The sequence below is a fragment of the Microcebus murinus genome, chromosome 21 (assembly GCF_040939455.1).
Source record: "Microcebus murinus isolate Inina chromosome 21, M.murinus_Inina_mat1.0, whole genome shotgun sequence".
In the NCBI taxonomy this organism is placed as follows: Eukaryota; Metazoa; Chordata; class Mammalia; order Primates; family Cheirogaleidae; genus Microcebus; species Microcebus murinus.
In genome coordinates, this window is record NC_134124.1 from 3823291 (window position 1) to 3841223 (window position 17933).

The 17933-nt window shown below is 38.0% G+C and overlaps 1 protein-coding gene across 3 annotated transcripts in view; it reads left to right on the forward strand.

Moving 5' to 3' along the window:
• Window positions 1-17933, forward strand: part of SEC24A (SEC24 homolog A, COPII component) — a 64859-nt gene that overhangs the window by 18925 nt on the left and 28001 nt on the right. For 2 of the 3 annotated variants that reach the window (XM_012762193.3, XM_012762189.3), the window contains exons 3-11: window positions 1147-1320; window positions 4536-4613; window positions 5535-5695; window positions 5956-6128; window positions 7355-7457; window positions 9388-9514; window positions 11700-11809; window positions 14950-15062; window positions 16672-16790. In XM_012762193.3, the coding sequence (XP_012617647.1) occupies window positions 1147-1320; window positions 4536-4613; window positions 5535-5695; window positions 5956-6128; window positions 7355-7457; window positions 9388-9514; window positions 11700-11809; window positions 14950-15062; window positions 16672-16790 (1158 nt within the window). The remainder of the gene's footprint in view (window positions 1-1146; window positions 1321-4535; window positions 4614-5534; window positions 5696-5955; window positions 6129-7354; window positions 7458-9387; window positions 9515-11699; window positions 11810-14949; window positions 15063-16671; window positions 16791-17933) is intronic. The other variant, XM_012762191.3, reaches the window with a different exon arrangement.

A 17933-nucleotide genomic window follows, 5' to 3' on the forward strand; every position in this document is an offset into this window, starting at 1 on the left:
GCCACAGCGCCCGGCCTTTTTTTTTTTTTTTTTGAGACAAAGTCTCACTCTGTCACCTGGGCAAGAGTGCTGTGGCATCAGCCTAGCTCACAGCAACCTCAAACTCCTGGGCTCAAGTGATCCTCCTGCCTCAGCCTCCTGAGTAGCTGGGATTACAGGCATGCACCACCATGTCCAGCTAATTTTTTGTATATATATTTTTAGTTGGCCAATTAATTTGTTTCTATTTTTAGTAGAGACAGGGTCTCGCTCTTGCTCAGGCTAGTTTCGAACTCCTGACCTTGAGCAATTCGCCCACCTTGGCCTCCCAGAGTGCTAGGATTACAGTGAAATTAACATTTTTTTTTTTTTTTTTTTTGAGACAGAGTCTCACTTTGTTGCCCAGGCTAGAGTGAGTGCCGTAGCGTCAGCCTAGCTCACAGCAACCTCAAACTCCTGGGCTCAAGCGATCCTTCTGTCTCAGCCTCCCAAGTAGCTGGGACTACAGGCATGCGCCACCATGCCCGGCTAATTTTTTCTCTATATATTAGTTGGCCAATTAGTTTCTTTCTATTTATAGTAGAGACGGGGTCTCGCTCTTGCTCAGGCTGGTTTCGAACTCCTGACCTCGAGCAATCCGCCCGCCTCGGCCTCCCAGAGAGCTAGGATTACAGGCGTGAGCCACCGCGCCCGGCCTTGAAATTAACATTTTATTCATTGTTAATTTCTACTGGATATTTCACATGGCCTATTGAATCTTTGTGATCAGTTAATGAAAAATAATTAACGAAGAGGGCATTGTAACTACTGTAGAAGTGATTTCATGCTAATTTTATATTTACTCTGCTTTAATAATTGACAGGTAGAAGCGAGGGAGAGAGTTGGAAATTTATAAAATGCGCATATAGATTTTAAAAATCATAAATTTTAAGAAGTAAATGTATCTTTGGTAATTTGTTGGTGATTATAATTAAAATGTAGTCCGGGTGTGGTGGCCTATTCCTGTAATCCTAGCACTCTGAGAGCTAGCCTGGGCAAAAGAGCAAGATTCTGTCTTAAAAAAAACATTAGAATGTAAATTTGGAAGTTATTCAGCTTTATAAAAGGCTGTTTTTAGCATTTGTCTTAAGTTCTTAAGTAACATGTGAAAAACCAATGTTTCCTTAGGTTCTTCTGTACCTCCCTTAGCAAATGCACCTCTGCCTACCACTTTTCAACCAGGAGCTCTTTCTGGGCCCCCTCCAACGGGAGGCCCACCTTCAGTAAGGACTCTCATGCCCCCGAAAACATCACAGAGAGCTGTACCCCAGCCCTCATTTAATTCAGCTATCAACCAAGAAGGTAAGTAAATCAAGGAACAAAGTTAGGTACTAAAGTTTTGACTTATAGTAGACAGATGAATATTATCTGAATTCTGTGTATTAGAATCCTATTTTTTCAGAAAAATCTGGCTTTTGGTTATGGATAGGCCTGAGGAAATAGCTTTAAAAAATTTCTCAAAAAAAAAATTCCCAGGAATTTCATTACCTTATGCTGGGCTATGACTAGCATTTGAGAACTGCTGCTCTTATCTTCTGTCACATTTTTTTGTTGTATAGATTTTTTTTTTAAATCATGGCTATATCAAGTTAAATGCCTTTTGGAGGTGGGTGCAAAAGGGGAATTACAGCTTTTCTGGACATGATGTTAGAACTATTCTTTTTAAAGTATTGATCCTTTTCCACCAAAGTTTTTTTTTTCTTCAAAGACAGGACCTTGCTCTGTTGCCTAGGCTGGGGTACAGTGGCCATAGCTCAGTATTACCGTGAACCCCTGGGCTCAAGCGATCATCTTGCCACAGCTTCCTGAGTAGTTGAGACTACAGGCGTGGCCACCATACCTTGCTGATTTTTTTTTATTTTTGATAGAGATGAAGACTTCCTGTGGTACCCAGGCTGGTAATGAACTCCTGGCCTCAACCTCCCCAAGTGCTGGGATTATAGGCGTGAGCCACTATGCCCAATGTGAAAAAGCATTTTTATTGCCACTATTATTGTGAATATTAACAAATATTAAAAAAATATTTATGAGACTAAACAAAAACCTTTTATACAAGTAGTGAAAATATATAAGCAGTTTTGTTTTGTTTTTGTGTTTCGTTTTGTTTAAGACAGGATCTCACTCTGTTGCCCCAGCTAGAATGCAGTGGCATCATCATAGTTTGCAGCAACCTCAAAGTCTTAGGCTGTAGTGATTCTCCTGTCTCAGCCTCCTGAGAAGCTGGGTGTGCACCACCACACCCGGCTAAATTTGTTTTGTTTTTTTGAGACAGAGTCTCGTTTTGTTGCCCAGGCTAGAGTGAGTGCCGTGGCGTCAGCCTAGTTCACAGCAACCTCAAACTCCTGGGCTCAAGCAATCCTACTGCCTCAGCCTCCCCAGTAGCTTGGACTACAGGCATGCGCCACCATGCCCGGCTAATTTTTTCTCTATATATTAGTTGGCCAATTAATTTCTTTCTATTTATAGTAGAGACGGGGTCTTGCTCTTGCTCAGGCTGGTTTTGAAATCCTGACCTCGAGCAATGCGCTCACCTCGGCCTACCAGAGTGCTAGGATTACAGGTGTGAGCCACCTACTTAAGTATTATAAGTAGGAAAAAGAATAGTGTTAACAATGAGTAACAAAATGATAAGGCATTTTCTCACGGTTGCCACATTATAATTTTGAAAATCAAGTTACAATAAATATGTAAATTTTTATACAACTAAATAGAATCCACAATGTGCCCAATTGCTTTGTTTGTTTCACCTAAAAGTTTTACTGTGGCATACTGTATCAATTCAATGGCTAAAATCATGTTGGTTTTGAGAATTGAAAAGGAGTTACTGACTTTATTGAAAATCATTAGACTTATCTACTTGTTGTTTATTTAATTTAAAAATATTAATATTAGGTGGGTACAAATGTTTTCATTATATAGATACCTTGTATAAAGCTAAAGTATTCATTGTACCTGATAGATAAGTTTTTATCCCTCAGCCACTCCCACCCTCTACTTGGTGTACATATGCCTGTTAAAGTCAGCACTCTTGTATTTACATTATAGGGGTTAATGCTATGCACTGAAGTTAGTTTGTTGTTATTTTTTCCTAACAACCAGACTACCAGGGATGAATTTAGTTGCTTCTGTCCCTGAATTAGAGCTCATAAATAGCAGAGATAACTGGAAATAAATAGTTAGCCTTCATATGCAGATGTCCCTGACATTTGTCTTTTTTTTTTTTTGAGACAGTCTCACTCTGTTGGCCGAGTGGCATTAGCCTAGCTCACAGAAACCTCAAACTTCTGGGCTCAAGCGATCCTCCTGCCTCAGTCTCCTGAGTAGCTGGGACTACAGGCATGCGCCACTATGCCCGGCTAATTTTTTCTATATATATTAGGTAGCCAATTAATTTCTTTATATTTATAGTAGAGACGGGGTCTCGCTCTTGCTCAGGCTGGTTTTGAACTCCTGACCTTGAGCAATGCGCCCACCTCAGCCTTCCAGAGTGCTAGGATTACAGGCGTGAGCCACCGACATTTGTCTTTAATCCTGTACAATATTAGAAGACAAGTTCAACTTTTAATTTTATTGTAGTGGTTGTTCTCTAGACTTAAGAAAGCAGTTATCCTAATTCACTTATGTCACTTTCTAATTAATTTTGGATTCCACTTTGTTTCTTAGATATTTTGAAAATAAGGTCTTTTGTTGTCATAGTTTTACTTTCTTTAAGTGGTATTTATTTTCATGTTTTTTTCAATGTATACTGTTCCTTAGAGATTTTTGGGTTTTTTTGTAGACAGTCTTGCTCTGTCACTTGGGGCTAGAGTGCCATGACGTCAGCCTAGCTCATGGCTCATGCAAATTCCTGGGCTCATTCAATCCTCCTGTCTCAGCCTCCCAAATAGCTGGGACTATAGACATGCACCACCACACCCAGCTAATTTTTCTAACTTTAGTAGAGATGGGGTCTCACTCTTGCTCAGGCTGGTCTCAAACTCCTGAGCTCAGGGGATCCTCCTGCCTTGGCCTCCCAGGGTGCTAGGATTATAGGTGTGAGCTACCTCGCCTGGCTTAGAGTTAGGTTGTGAAAAGCCGTGCTTGTTGGGTGCAGTGGCACACTCCTATTGTGAGGCAGGAGGATCACTGAAGCCCAGGAGTTTGAGGTTGTAATGGGGTATGATGATGTCACTGCACTGTAGCCCAAGTGACAGAGTGAGACCCTGTCTCCAAAAAAAAAAAAAGAAAAGTGCCTTGTGCTGTTCGGGCCTTTGGCTTAGGTATGATGTAACATAAAAAAAGACTCCTTCCAATGACTCATGTTTCTTTTGCCCTGAAGCTGCAGCTATGCTAATTGATATTTTTTATAATACATATTTTAAAACATGCATTTTTTTTGACAGGCTGTGGTTTTAAACTATTCAGGCTGTGGTTTTAAACTTATTTGAAAAGTTATGTAAAATTTGGGATGTTAGTTCAAATATTGCATGAATTATAATTATTCTAATTTAAATCTTGTTAATGAACTTCCTTCTTAGGTATTACATCAAATACCAATAATGGATCTATGGTAGCCCACAGTAGTTATGATGAAATTGAAGGAGGTGGCTTCTTGGGTGAGACGCTATGAAAGTTTTTTTCTTTAATCTCTTTTTTCTGATTATAGAATTAATACGTATGTGCTCATTGTAGGAATCTGTGTTCGTTGTGGGAAACTAAGAAGAAAACTTCATAATTATGTAGCCATACGTACTGTTAACATTTTTGATTTCCATGTATTTAGATTTTTGAGTAGTTTTTCTTCCCTTCATAATTGGAATCATTGGCTTTATTGTAATTATGTTATGACTATGGAGTATGTTTATCAATTATTATATAAGTTGTTTTGATATAAAATTTTAGTCTAAATACAAAATTTAATACATGAGGTCTGTTACCTTGTTTCACACCTGTAATCCCAGTGACTCTGGAGGCTGAGGTGTGAGGATCGTTTGAGCCCAGCAGTTTGAGGCTGCAGTGCGCTATGATCGTTGAACAGCCAGTGCCCTCCAGCCAGGGCAACACAGAGAGACCCTGTCTCTTAAAATAATAATTTAGTACATCATATGAAAGTAAATGAACTATACCAAACTAATTTTTGTGTTTATTCCTATAATCTAATGGATTTATGTGTTGATTTAAAGTACTCTGGAGCAGCGGTCCCCAAGGTCGCCAGCCTTTTTGGCACCAGCTACTGGTTTCATGGAAGACAATTTTTCCGTGGGACAGGGTTCGGGAGGAGGCAGAGCTCGGGTGGTGATAAGGGAAACCCAGAGCTGCTTTGCTTACTCACCGGCCATTCACCTGCTGTGCGCTCGCCTTCCTTTATTAACTTTAATGGAAGATAGTTTTTTCTGGGGGTGGGGGCAGTGGAGGGAGGCTAAGCTCTGTGTCCTGGCCCCTAACGGCTGCGGATCGGTATCAGTCCGCGGGACTGGGGGCTGGGGACCGCAGCTTCTGGAGTATTAAATAGAACTTAAAAGTTACCTTGTTTCTAGCAACACCACAGCTTGCTAATAAGAATCCGCAAATGAGCCGCAGTGTTGGATATTCATATCCCTCCTTACCACCTGGTTACCAGAACACAACACCACCCAGTGCAACTGGAATGCCGCCCTCTTCCTTGAATTACCCAGGTGGACCACAGGCCTTTACTCAGGTAAACTTTTTGTTTTTTTAAACTATTTTCCACCTTTTGGTTTAAACTGTATATATATGAGAAACGTTTTAGGAAGTTATATTGAACATTTTTGCAACCAAAAAACCATATTGGACATTTCATGATGACTTTGTCCTTATACATTTCTCTAGAACCAAAAGAGTGTCCAGGAAATCTAAATTATACTTTTGTTATGTAGAGAGAAATTAACCAACTCTTTACACACTTACAAAACTTACTTTAAAATTATATCTCTGTAGACTCCCTTAGGTGCTAATCATTTAAGTGCAAGCATGGGTGGATTAAGTCTACATCCAGAGGGTCTAAGAGTTGTCAATCTTCTTCAAGAAAGAAGCATGCTTCCCTCAACACCTTTGCAGCCTCCAGTACCAAATTTGCATGAAGACATCCAGAAACTCAACTGTAACCCTGAGTAAGGCTTCAAATAGCACTTCTAAATAAACATGACATTTTGCATGTTCTAAAGTTTTCTAGATTTTTTTAGCCACTTCAGGTATTATGAATAAGCTGTACAGTATATTAGTTTATAAAAGAAGTTCTAGATACAGAAGATAGAACTCTGTTACTTGCTTATTTGTGATTTGAAATGTTCTAAGTCGTGAAATAGGGTTGTAACCCCTGAACTGATTCTGCTTTTATCCGCTGTAATGAGATTATGATATTAATTATCATTATGGCGACTACATTCTTTCTTCAAAATCCAAAGTATAGGGATTTGTTTCTATATAATCCTTTATTTGCTCTCATTTTAAATTAATTTCATAACAAACATAATACTTTTTAATCCTGAAAAATTTGCCATAAGTTTAAATGTATGTGGTGAAGACTTTCTCATAAATTGAATTTGGTACTTTTAAATATTTTTCTTTTTATATTTTATTCTTTCTTTGTTTTTTGTTATTTCCCCATTTCAGTCGATGCTGCCAATAAATTATATTTTTAGAATATTCAGTAAAACTGAACTTTTATTTATTTTATTTATTTATTTATTTTTTTGAGACAGAGTCTCACTTTGTTGTCCAGGCTAGAGTCAGTGCCGTGGCGTCAGCCTAGCTCACAGCAACCTCAAACTCCTGGGCTCAAGAAATCCTGCTGCCTCAACCTCCCAAGTAGCTGGGACTACAGGCATGCGCCACCATGCCCGGCTAATTTTTTCTCTATATATTAGTTGGCCAATTAATTTCTTTCTATTTATAGTAGAGACGGGGTCTCGCTCTTGCTCAGGCTGGTTTCAAACTCCTGACCTCGAGCAATCCGCCCGCCTTGGCCTCCCAGAGTGCTAGGATTACAGGTGTGAGCCACCATGCCCAGCTGAAACTGAACTTTTAAATAATAAACTTTACATTTGCAAATTTGGGTCATCACCTAGTAATTGCAGTGTAATCTTTTTTTCTTTTACCTAAGTTTTGTATATAAACCAAGAAGAGATTATTTTGGTTATATAGGATAACCATCTATTCTCTATTTCTGTGTGGGACTTAGATTAGTATTTTAATGGGATAAAATTTGAGAGAGAATCTATAGAAATATTTCACATCCAGTATTAAAATGTATACCTTTTAAATCTTTTTTTTTTTTTTTTTTTTTGTCCAAAACAATCATAGCAGCAACTGACATGAGCTTTTTACTTTGATGCAGATTATTTCGATGCACACTGACTAACATTCCTCAGACTCAGGCATTGCTGAATAAAGCCAAACTTCCTTTGGGGCTGCTGCTTCATCCTTTCAAAGACCTACTGGTATGTTTCTGTGGTGAAAGTAAATGTCTTGTGGAATATTACCTTGGTGGTGAAAATTTTATGCAACAATGCAAGAATCACATATAAAATTTGTTTGAGCTATCTTTAGGAAGTTGACCATTGACAGATTTCTTTATTTGTAATTCAATCAGAAACTATATTACCAAACACTTTAAAAAACTAGATAAAACGAACATATTGAAAAACCCAAGAGGTACTGAATAGAACACATGTACTAAAAGAATATAAATAAATGAACTGAAATATTTTAGTAAGTTGTAAATTATTTACCCATTAAAGTACTTTACCACAATTTCTACATTCTGCCATTATTAGAGTAAAATTTGTTATTTTAGGATGTTGTTCTGGAGTGGAGGCGTCTCCTGGCCCCCGAGGTAGGGGCCAAGTGCCACTCTTCACTAAATAAACAAACAAATAAAAAAGTTGTTCCAAAGAAAAAAGAAGCTGATCTACCTTGTCCTAAGACTCTGGGACTTCGACATACAGCTACATACTCATGAGGATTGGCACATGAGTGAGGTGGCTTTCCCAAAACAAACCTCCTTTTTTTTTTTTTTTTTTTTTTTTGAGACAGAGTCTCGCTTTGTTGCCTAGGCTAGAGTGAGTGCCGTGGCGTCAGCCTAGCTCACAGCAACCTCAAACTCCTGGGCTCAGGCAATCCTCCTGCCTCAGCCTCCCGAGTAGCTGGGACTACAGGCATTGGCCACCATGCCCGGCTAATTTTTTGTATATATATTAGTTGGCCAATTAATTTCCTTCTATTTTATAGTAGAGACGGGGTCTCGCTCTTGCTCAGGCTGGTTTTGAACTCCTGACCTCGAGCAATCCGCCCGCCTCGGCCTCCCAGAGAGCTAGGATTACAGGCGTGAGCCACCGCGCCCGGCCAAACCTCCTTTTGATGAGAGGATTTCAGTGCCTTTGTTGATTTTTAAATTAAAAAAAATTTTTTTTTTGAGACAGGGTTTTGCTCTGTCTCCTGGGCTAAAGTGTAGTGGTATCATCATAGCTCATTGCAGCCTCAAACTCCTGAGCTCCAGTGATCCTCCTGCCTTAGCCTCCCAACTGGGACTACAGGCAGGTGCCACCACGCCCCACTACCTTTTTTTGTAGGCAGAGTCTCACTCTTGCTCAGGCTGGTCTCCAACTCCTGGCCTCAAGCAATCCTCCCAACTTGGCCTCCCATAGTGTTAGGATTATAGATGTGAGTCACTTCACCTGGATTTTATTGATTTTTTTTTTTTTTTAGAGATGATTTTGCTGTATTGCTCAGGTGGAGGTGCAGTGACTATTTATAGGCACAGTCATGGCACACTGCAGCCTTGAACTTCTAGGCTTAATCCATCCTCCTGCCTCAACCTACTGAGTAGGCTCTAGATGCTGTGCTTGGCTGAGGCTTTAGAACTTTAAATATGTAGGATAAACTTTAAATAGGAACATAATTGCAAAGTTTAATTAAATATTTAAATATAATTTAACCTTATAATAGTTATTTTATGAGAACTAAAGAGGCCTCTTAATGTAACATCAAGAAACTTTGTAATACTTTCAGTGCTCATTTGTTTTTAGAGTGTTAATCCTTTTCCCTTTACTGTCCATCCCAAAAGTATATTGTTAATTCACTATCTTGATTTTGCAGTGTGAATGTTTAATGAGAAAATACTTTTTCTGAAAGACAGATTTTAAGGAGAATGGTCCTGGAGAGAAACAATACAGTTTAAAATCAATACATTTTAGCTACATAATTTTTTTGTGTGGCAGTTTGAACACATCTTTTATCCTAGGTTTTTTCTCTGAAATTATAATATTATAATGTAATATTCCAACAATTATTTAGAAGGGATGGATTAATGCTTATTACCCTTTCAACGTGATGATCATCGTCATTAAAAACTTAGTTCTGTTTTTTCAGCAATTGCCTGTGGTTACCTCCAGTACAATTGTGAGATGCCGTTCATGCAGAACGTACATCAACCCTTTTGTCAGCTTTCTTGATCAAAGGAGATGGAAGTGTAACTTATGTTACCGAATCAATGATGGTATGCTTTTTTGAAACATTAAAAAATTTCTACTTGCATTGTAGGGAAATCAGATAATACAAATGTGAAGTTAAAAAAAATCCCTCTTATTTACCTATAATCAATCTTTCCACTCAGGGAATACTGTTGCTAACTGTAAATAAATAATTATATACTTTTTTTTTTTTTTTTTTTTTTTTTTTTTTTTTTTTTGAGACAGAGTCTCACTTTGTTGTCCAGGCTAGAGTGAGTGCCGTGGCGTCAGCCTAGCTCACAGCAACCTCAATCTCCTGGGCTTGAGTGATCCTTCTGCCTCAGCCTCCCGAGTAGCTGGGACTACAGGCATGCGCCACCATGCCCGGCTAATTTTTTTATATATATATCAGTTGGCCAATTAATTTCTTTCTATTTATAGTAGAGACGGGGTCTCGCTCTTGCTCAGGCTGGTTTTGAACTCCTGACCTCGAGCAATCCGCCCGCCTCGGCCTCCCAAGAGCTAGGATTACAGGCGTGAGCCACAGCGCCCGGCCAATAATTATATACTTTTAAAATAAAAAATATAATACCTTGATACCACTTTTTTATATTTATTATATTTTTGGGTATATAATAAGTGGTATATTTCATGGTATTAAGCCAGTAAAATAAGAAATACTTTTATTTAGAAATTGTCTCATGCCTTTCCTCTAGGCTGAAAGAAAGTAAGTCAGCACAATTGCTGCCTAATTCTTTCACTGCTGTGTGAAGGGAGGTGGGCAGTGCTAGAAGGTTAGTCGGATGTAGTTTGCTCAGTAAGTGAGGAGGAGAAAGAGATCTCTCTCAGTAACTTATTTCACAGTTTATGTTTGAGGAATATCTTCCAGCCAACAACATTTTTAGGATTAGACAAGAAAATGGATATGCCAATATCCACATTGAAAATTAAGTGTCAGTGTGAGAGGAAATTTTATTAAGAGCTGGGAAAGAGAGAAATATAAGAGATTTTTTTGTTTGTTTGTTTTTTGAGACAGAGTCTCATTTTGTTGCCCAGGCTAGAGTGAGTGCCATGACGTCAGCCTGGCTCACAGCAACCTCAAACTCCTGGGCTCAAGTGATCCTCCTGCCTCAGCCTCCCGAGTAGCTGGGACTACAGGCATGCACCACGACGCCCGGCTAATTTTTTCTATATATATTAGTTGGCCAATTAATTTCTTTCTATTTGTAGTAGAGATGGGGTCTCACTCTTGCTCAGGCTGGTTTTGAACTCCTGACCTGAGCAATGCACCCGCCTCGGCCTCCCAGTGCTAGTATTAGAGGTGTGAGCCACTGCGCCTGGCCAACATAAGAGATTTTAAAAGCCAGTTTTATTGTTTACCTGTGTTTGTTTTTTGAGTAAAGGGAGAGTAAGATAAGAATATTTTTTCCTCTATGATAATTCAGAAAGTATACATATAGTCTTTAGTACACCTTTAAAATCTTATGTGTGGGTACTTTAATATAAGAAATGAAATTATAATAAAAGTTGAAGCCCCCTTTCTTATGCAAAGCAGTCCAATTCATGAACTACAGCTTACCCTCTAGGGTACATAGGAATTGAAATTTCTAAATAGTTATAAGGAAGACAGATACAGTGATAATTAATTTAAAAAATACTCTTTGATCACTATTGTATCATAAGTGGTAGGCCCCTGGTGATGTGCCATAAAGGCTGTTTAATTAATGAAGCTAACTAAACCCTCATGGGCTTGGCCTCCGAAGTTGTTTTATCATAGCTTCTAAGTCCAACCAGAGTCTGTACGTTTCATATGTCAAATGTTAATGTCCTTTATAATTGGGAAATTTAAGAAAATAATTGACATTTAATGAGTTTTTCCTTCTTTTCTTTTTTTTTTTTTTTTTCTTTTATACAGATTTTGTTTAATGAGTTTTTATCACCTTTTCAAGCGATTTTAGGAGAGCAGGTTTAGCAAGATTTAAGACAAAGGCTATGAAGCCATAGGAAAAGAAAAGTTACAGTGACTGTAGTTCTAAAAGGGAGAAATATTTATTGCCATTTAATATGTGAGGAACTTGAATGGAACTTTTTAAAAAAAGTGAATTTATCTCTTAATTTAGAGCCTACATGGAATTATTTATAACCCTCTAAATTAAGAAAGTGGCCAAATGCAAGATAGATTACATTAATGCTTTCCGTTTTATCAATATATGTATTGTTAACTGTATATAGTTCCTGAAGAGTTCATGTACAACCCTTTGACCAGAGTTTATGGAGAACCTCACAGAAGACCAGAAGTTCAAAATGCTACTGTTGAGTTTATGGCTCCTTCAGAATACATGGTAAACTTTCATTTTTAATACAGTATGCTCATTTCGTAATACCAGGTTTTCCAAAAACAACATAGCATCCTTTAACAGAATTTTATGGTTTTAAATTTATAAAAGTATGATATTTATTCATTATAAAAGTAGTTTATTAGCATGCAAGGGTATGTTTGAAAAGTAAAAGTATATGCAAAGTTCTTCTTAAGTTTCTTGTGTATTCATCCTGAAATATGCAATATAATGTTGGGATCACATTTACTTTTAAGCCACATCCAGCTTTTTTCTATTGTAAATAATGCTGTGATGGACATCCTTTTGCAAATACTATACTTTTCTACAATTGTGAGGGTATTTGAGATCTTGCATTTTAAAAATTTTTATGCCTAGCGCTTAATTAACACTTTATATTTTACTTTTATATATATGTATTTTTGTTTTGTTTGTTTTTGAGACAGGGGATGGCCCTGTTGCCTGAGCTAGAGTGCAGTGGTGTCATCATAGCTCACTGCAGTATCAAACTCCTGGGCTCAAGCGATCCTCCCCCCTGCTACAGCCTACCAAGTAAATGGGACTGCAGGCATGCACCACCATGCCTAGCTAATTTCTGTATTTTTTGCAGAGACAGGGTTTCACTGTGTTGCCCAGACAGGTCTCAAACTCTTGGCTTCAAGTGATCCTCCCACCTTGGCCTTCCAGTGTGCTGGTGTCAGCCACTGCTTGGGACGGAGCACTTACATTTTGGACGATCACAAATAATACTCTGAAGAAAGCGAAGAGAAATGCTGTTAATTCTGTTTTACGGGTCTCAAAACAGACTTAGGTTAAGTGACTTGCCAAATACTTAGTAAGTGGTAGACGCTGTGTAAAAATCCAAACCTTTGAATTTGGCTACTTTTTCACTGTGCCATAATTCCTTCAAGGGAAAGGGGAATATGAAGATTAGACATAACACTAACTTTTGATAGTTTATTATTTTAGTGTATTTTTGTGCCTTTAGTTAGTTAGGTCCATTATTATGTGGAATTTATTGGGAGGGGCAGTCTTCTTTCTTTTTATTTTTTAATTAAAAAAATTTTTTTTTAGAGACAGGGTCTTGCTCTGCTGACAAGGGTAGAGTGCAGTGGTATAATCCTAGCTCACTGCAACCTCAAACTTCCGGGCTCAAGCGATCCGACCTCAGCCTCACGAGTAGCTGGTGCTACAGGCGCCTACCGCGTCCAGCTAATTTTGGCCAGTCTCTTTTTACCACAGAGAAGATTCAATGTAGAAAATACTTTGCGGCACTTAAGCAGTTGGTAATAGCTATCTGCAGTTATGTGTTCCATTATTTAATTAAAACCAAAAAAGCAGAAGCATTTGTTCCCTGGATTGGCCTTCCTGGCTTCCTTTTATCTCCTAGGTTTACAAAAGTGATTTTCCTTTTTTCTTTATTTAGAGACAGGGTATCGTTGTCCAGACTGGAGTGCAGTGGTGCAATCACATCTCACTCCAGCCTCGAACTCCTGGGTTTAAGCAATCCTCCTGCCTCAGCCTCCCAAGTAGCTGGAACCACAGGTGCACGTCACCTCACCCAGCTAATTTTATTTATTTATTTTTTATTTTAAATAATTATTGTTATAATCTTTTTTAAACTTTTATTTACTTTTTCTTCAGTGAAGAATCAATGTTAGTGAGAAGCTAATTTTTATTTTTTTGTATAGAGGGAATCTTGCCATGTTGCCCAGGCTGGTCTTGAACTCATAGGCTCAAGTAATTCCCCTGCCTTGACCTTCAATATTGCTGGGATTACAGGCGAGTGCCACTGCACCCAGCCTGACTTCCTTTAAATTTGGAAACTCTCCTATAGCAAGAGATTTTTGCTTCTTCCTGGCTTATCTCTTGGTTGACAGGTTCTATGAATTTGGCAAGTGATGCATATAAAAATTATTATAGTTGGTTTCACATCTGCAGTTTCAACCAACGGTGGATTGAAAATATTAAAAAAAATACAACAATAAAAATAATACAAATTAAAAAATATAATATAACAACTATTTACATAATTTATATTGTATTAGATATTATAAGTAATCTAGAGATGATTTAAAATATATGAGGGCCGGGTGCGGTGGCTCACGCCTGTAATCCTAGCACTCTGGGAGGCCGAGGCGGGCCGATTGCTCAAGGTCAGGAGTTCAAAACCAGCCTGAGCGAGACCCCGTCTCTACCATAAAAATAGAAAGAAATTAATTGGCCAACTAATATATATAATATAAAAATCAGCCGGGCAAGGTGGCGCATGCCTGTAGTCCCAGCTACTCGGGAGGCTGAGGCAGGAGGATTGCTTGAGCCCAGGAGTATGAGGTTGCTGCGAGCTAGGCTGATGCCACGGCACTCACTCTAGCCTAGGCAAGAAAGCGAGACTCTGTCTCAAAAAAAAAAAAATAAATAAATAAAATAAAATAAAATATATGAGAAGATGTGTATAGGTTATATGCAAATAATACGCCCTTTTATGTAAGAAACTTGAGCATCTGGGGATTTTGTTATTCAAGGTAGGTCCTAGAACTGTTATCTTCGAGGGCAGATAATGAGGAAAGACTGTATACTACCTGCTCAGTTCTGGTTGCGGTTATTTGATGCTTTTTGTTGAATTGAAAGCAAGTCTTTGGATTTAGAAGTTTAAAATACAGAGTCTTAGATTTTTATGGAATTTGGCTGAACAATGTATTAGTTAAATAAACAGCTGAAGCTAACTTGTCATTTTTAGAACTATAATTTCTCTAAATTGTGAAATGTAACACACATATAAAAAAGTCCATGAAACATAAATATACAAGTTACCAAATACTTATAAACACTTTTGTTAGCACTACCCAGAACAATAAATTGAACAATAAATTGAACATTGACAATACTGTCAGAAGCCCTTCTGATCATATTTCCTCCCCTTCCTGTTCTAGAGAAAACACTCTTCTGAATTATGGCAATCACAGACTCATTTTTCTTTAAAGTATGCATTTGTAAACAATATAGAATAGCTTTACCCATTGTAGTCTCCACTTAATCTGCAAATAATGCTTATTTTATTGTTTTGCTATACGTGGACCTGGCAATTGATAAGTTTAAATTTAGTCCTGTTGGATGTACTTAACAGGATCTTTTTTTTCCTTTAGTTACGACCACCTCAACCTCCAGTGTACCTCTTTGTATTTGACGTGTCTCACAATGCAGTTGAAACTGGATACTTGAATTCAGTTTGCCAGAGTTTGTTAGACAATCTGGATTTGTAAGTGTCTCAATTCACCTTAAATCTGAAACTAACAGTGTTTGCAAAAGAATAAGTAGTTTTCAAAATACAAAACAAAAAGCTATGTTCTAAAAGACCACTTAGATTAGTGGTTACCTTAGGCTTCATTTTCTCTTAGAAATGTTAGTATTGTGAACAGGAAGAATAATGTAATGAAATGAACCTCTAGGCGCCTATTCCCCAACTTCACTATCTTCAGCATTCTTCTGTTCTTGCTTCATCTGAACCTTCCCCTCCACACACACACTTTTTTATCCTATTAAGAATTTTAAAGCAGCTCTCAGCCAGCATATTGTTTTGCCTGTAAATAATTCAGGACTACATTTTTTTTTTTTTTTTTGAGACAGTCTTGCTCTGTCACCTGGGATAGAGGGCAGTGGTCTCATCATACCTCACTTCAACCTCAAAATCCTGGGCTTGAGTGATCCTCCTGCCTCAGTCTCTGGAGTAGCTGGGACTACAGATGTACACCATCACACCTGGCTAACTTTTTCTATTTTTAGTAGAGACAGGGTTTTGCTGTTGCTCAGGCTGGTCTCAAACTCCTGAGCTCAAATAATCCTTCCACCTCTGCGTCCCAGAGTGCTAGGATTACAGGTGTGAGCCTGTTGAGACCAGCCACGGGACTAATTTTTAACCCTAACTATGATACTGGTATCACTCCAAGGAAAATTAGCAATAATTCCATAATATGATGTAATACCCAGTTCATTTTTTGTTGCTAGTTATCTCAAAAATGTATTTGTACTGTAGGTTTGTTGGAGTAATAATCCAAACAGTGTACAAAGATTGCATTTGGTTTTCATGTCTCTTAAGTCTCTTAAAATAACATATTTCAAATGGTTCTTAGATATTTAGTGTAATCCATAAAAGCTAGAGTGACCTTTCAGTGTAATGAAGTATAGTGCTCCAGTGTGGTATGGAAGAATGTGGAAGACCAAATCTTATCACAAATGGAGTAATTCCCTCACCTTGGTGAAAAGGTATCCTTGTTCCTGCCAGCATTTGTATTTTTAATGTTGTAGATTGTATATGGGGATTGTGTATTTATGAGATAGTCCACTGACTAATCCAAGCATAAACAAGAGTGAAAATCAGCTTGTTTTTCCTTTTATGCAACTGTAGTTCCACTTATTTGAGTTCTTTAAAATAGGTGCTTTAGTTCCTCTATTCTTATATAAATGCATATAACATTATAAGAGATGCACAACCAAAATTTATACTACATTTTTGGGTTGGTATATGGTAGTTTTTTTAAACATTCTTGACAAAATAACTTTAAATCATCTGAAAAGTATTATATATGTTTTCCAGTTCTTTTTACGTACTATTTCCTAAATGATTATATGTAACTTTATAATAGATATAATTGGTTTGGATTGCTGTTTTTGCTGATTGGCTTATATGTAGTGTTTTCCCTTTGAGTCAGATGTGTTTTCATTGTTAACATTGGGTGGTTTAAACATTTGTGTATGTTGGGCCAGTTTCCATATTAAATTAGTTATTTGCATGCAATTGTTAGGAGATAGTTTATGTATGTATGTGTGTGGGAAAACTTGATAAAATACTCTTCTGAATTTGTTTTTAGGCTTCCTGGCAACACCAGAACAAAAATTGGCTTCATAACATTTGACAGTACAATCCATTTCTACAGTCTTCAAGAAGGTCTCTCTCAACCTCAGATGCTAATAGTTTCAGATATTGAAGGTATATGTTACACATTTATTGAATGACATTGGGAATTTTCAGTGTTAGAAATATTTTACGAATACTTGACAGATTAGGGGTCTATTGTATGAATCTACTATGTTGAGGAAATTCTTGAGTATAAAATCATAAGATTGTTAGAATTCTAAGAGGTTTTCAGACCAATCTCTCATTTTATGGAAGTAGATACAGGGTTATGGAGGTAATATGAATTCTGAACAAGATAACAAAAGCAAATTAATGTTAGAACTCAGATAAAATTTAGGCTTTCCCCCTTTCGTTCCATTAATTTATTCATAAAGTATTTAAAGGCTGGGCATGGTGGCTCACACCTGTAATCCCAGCACTTCGGGATGCTGAGGTGGTAGGATTGTTTAAGGCCAGGAGTTTGAGACCAGCTTGGGCAACATATTATAGCAAGATCCACACCTCTACAAAAAATTTAAAAATTAGCCAGCTGGATTGGTGTGTGCCTATAGTCCCAGCTACTTGGGAGACTGAGGTGGGAGGCTCACTTAAGCCTAGGAGGAGTTCAAGGCTGCAGTGAGCTCTGTTTTCACCACTGTATTCCAAGCATTTTGTCTATTGAAGAATACCACCAAGAAAATGAAAAGACAAACCACAAAATGGGTTTCCAAAATTTGGAAATCATATCTGATATAGAATTTACATCTAGATTTCATCAAGAACTCCTACAATTTAACAATAAAAAGACAATAGAGGCTGGGCGCTGGTGGCTCACGCCTGTAATCCTAGCACTCTGGGAGGCTGAGGCACTCTGGGAGGTTGACCTGATTGCTCAAGGTCAGGAGTTCGAAACCAGCCTGAGCAAGAGCGAGACCCCCGTCTCTACTCTAAATAGAAAGAAATTAATTGACAAACTAATATATAGAGAAAAAATTAGCTGGGCATGGTGGTGCATGCCTGTAGTCACAGCTACTCAGGAGGCTGAGGCAGTAGGATTGCTTGAGCCCAGGAGTTTGAGGTTGCTGTGAGCTAGGCTGACGCCATGGCACTCAGTCTAGCCTGGGCAACAAAGTGAGACTCTGTCTCAAAAAAAAACAAAAAAAGACAATAGGTAGGAATGGATAAAGGGGCTGGATGCAGTGACTCATGCCTGTAATCCTAGCACTCTAGGAGGCT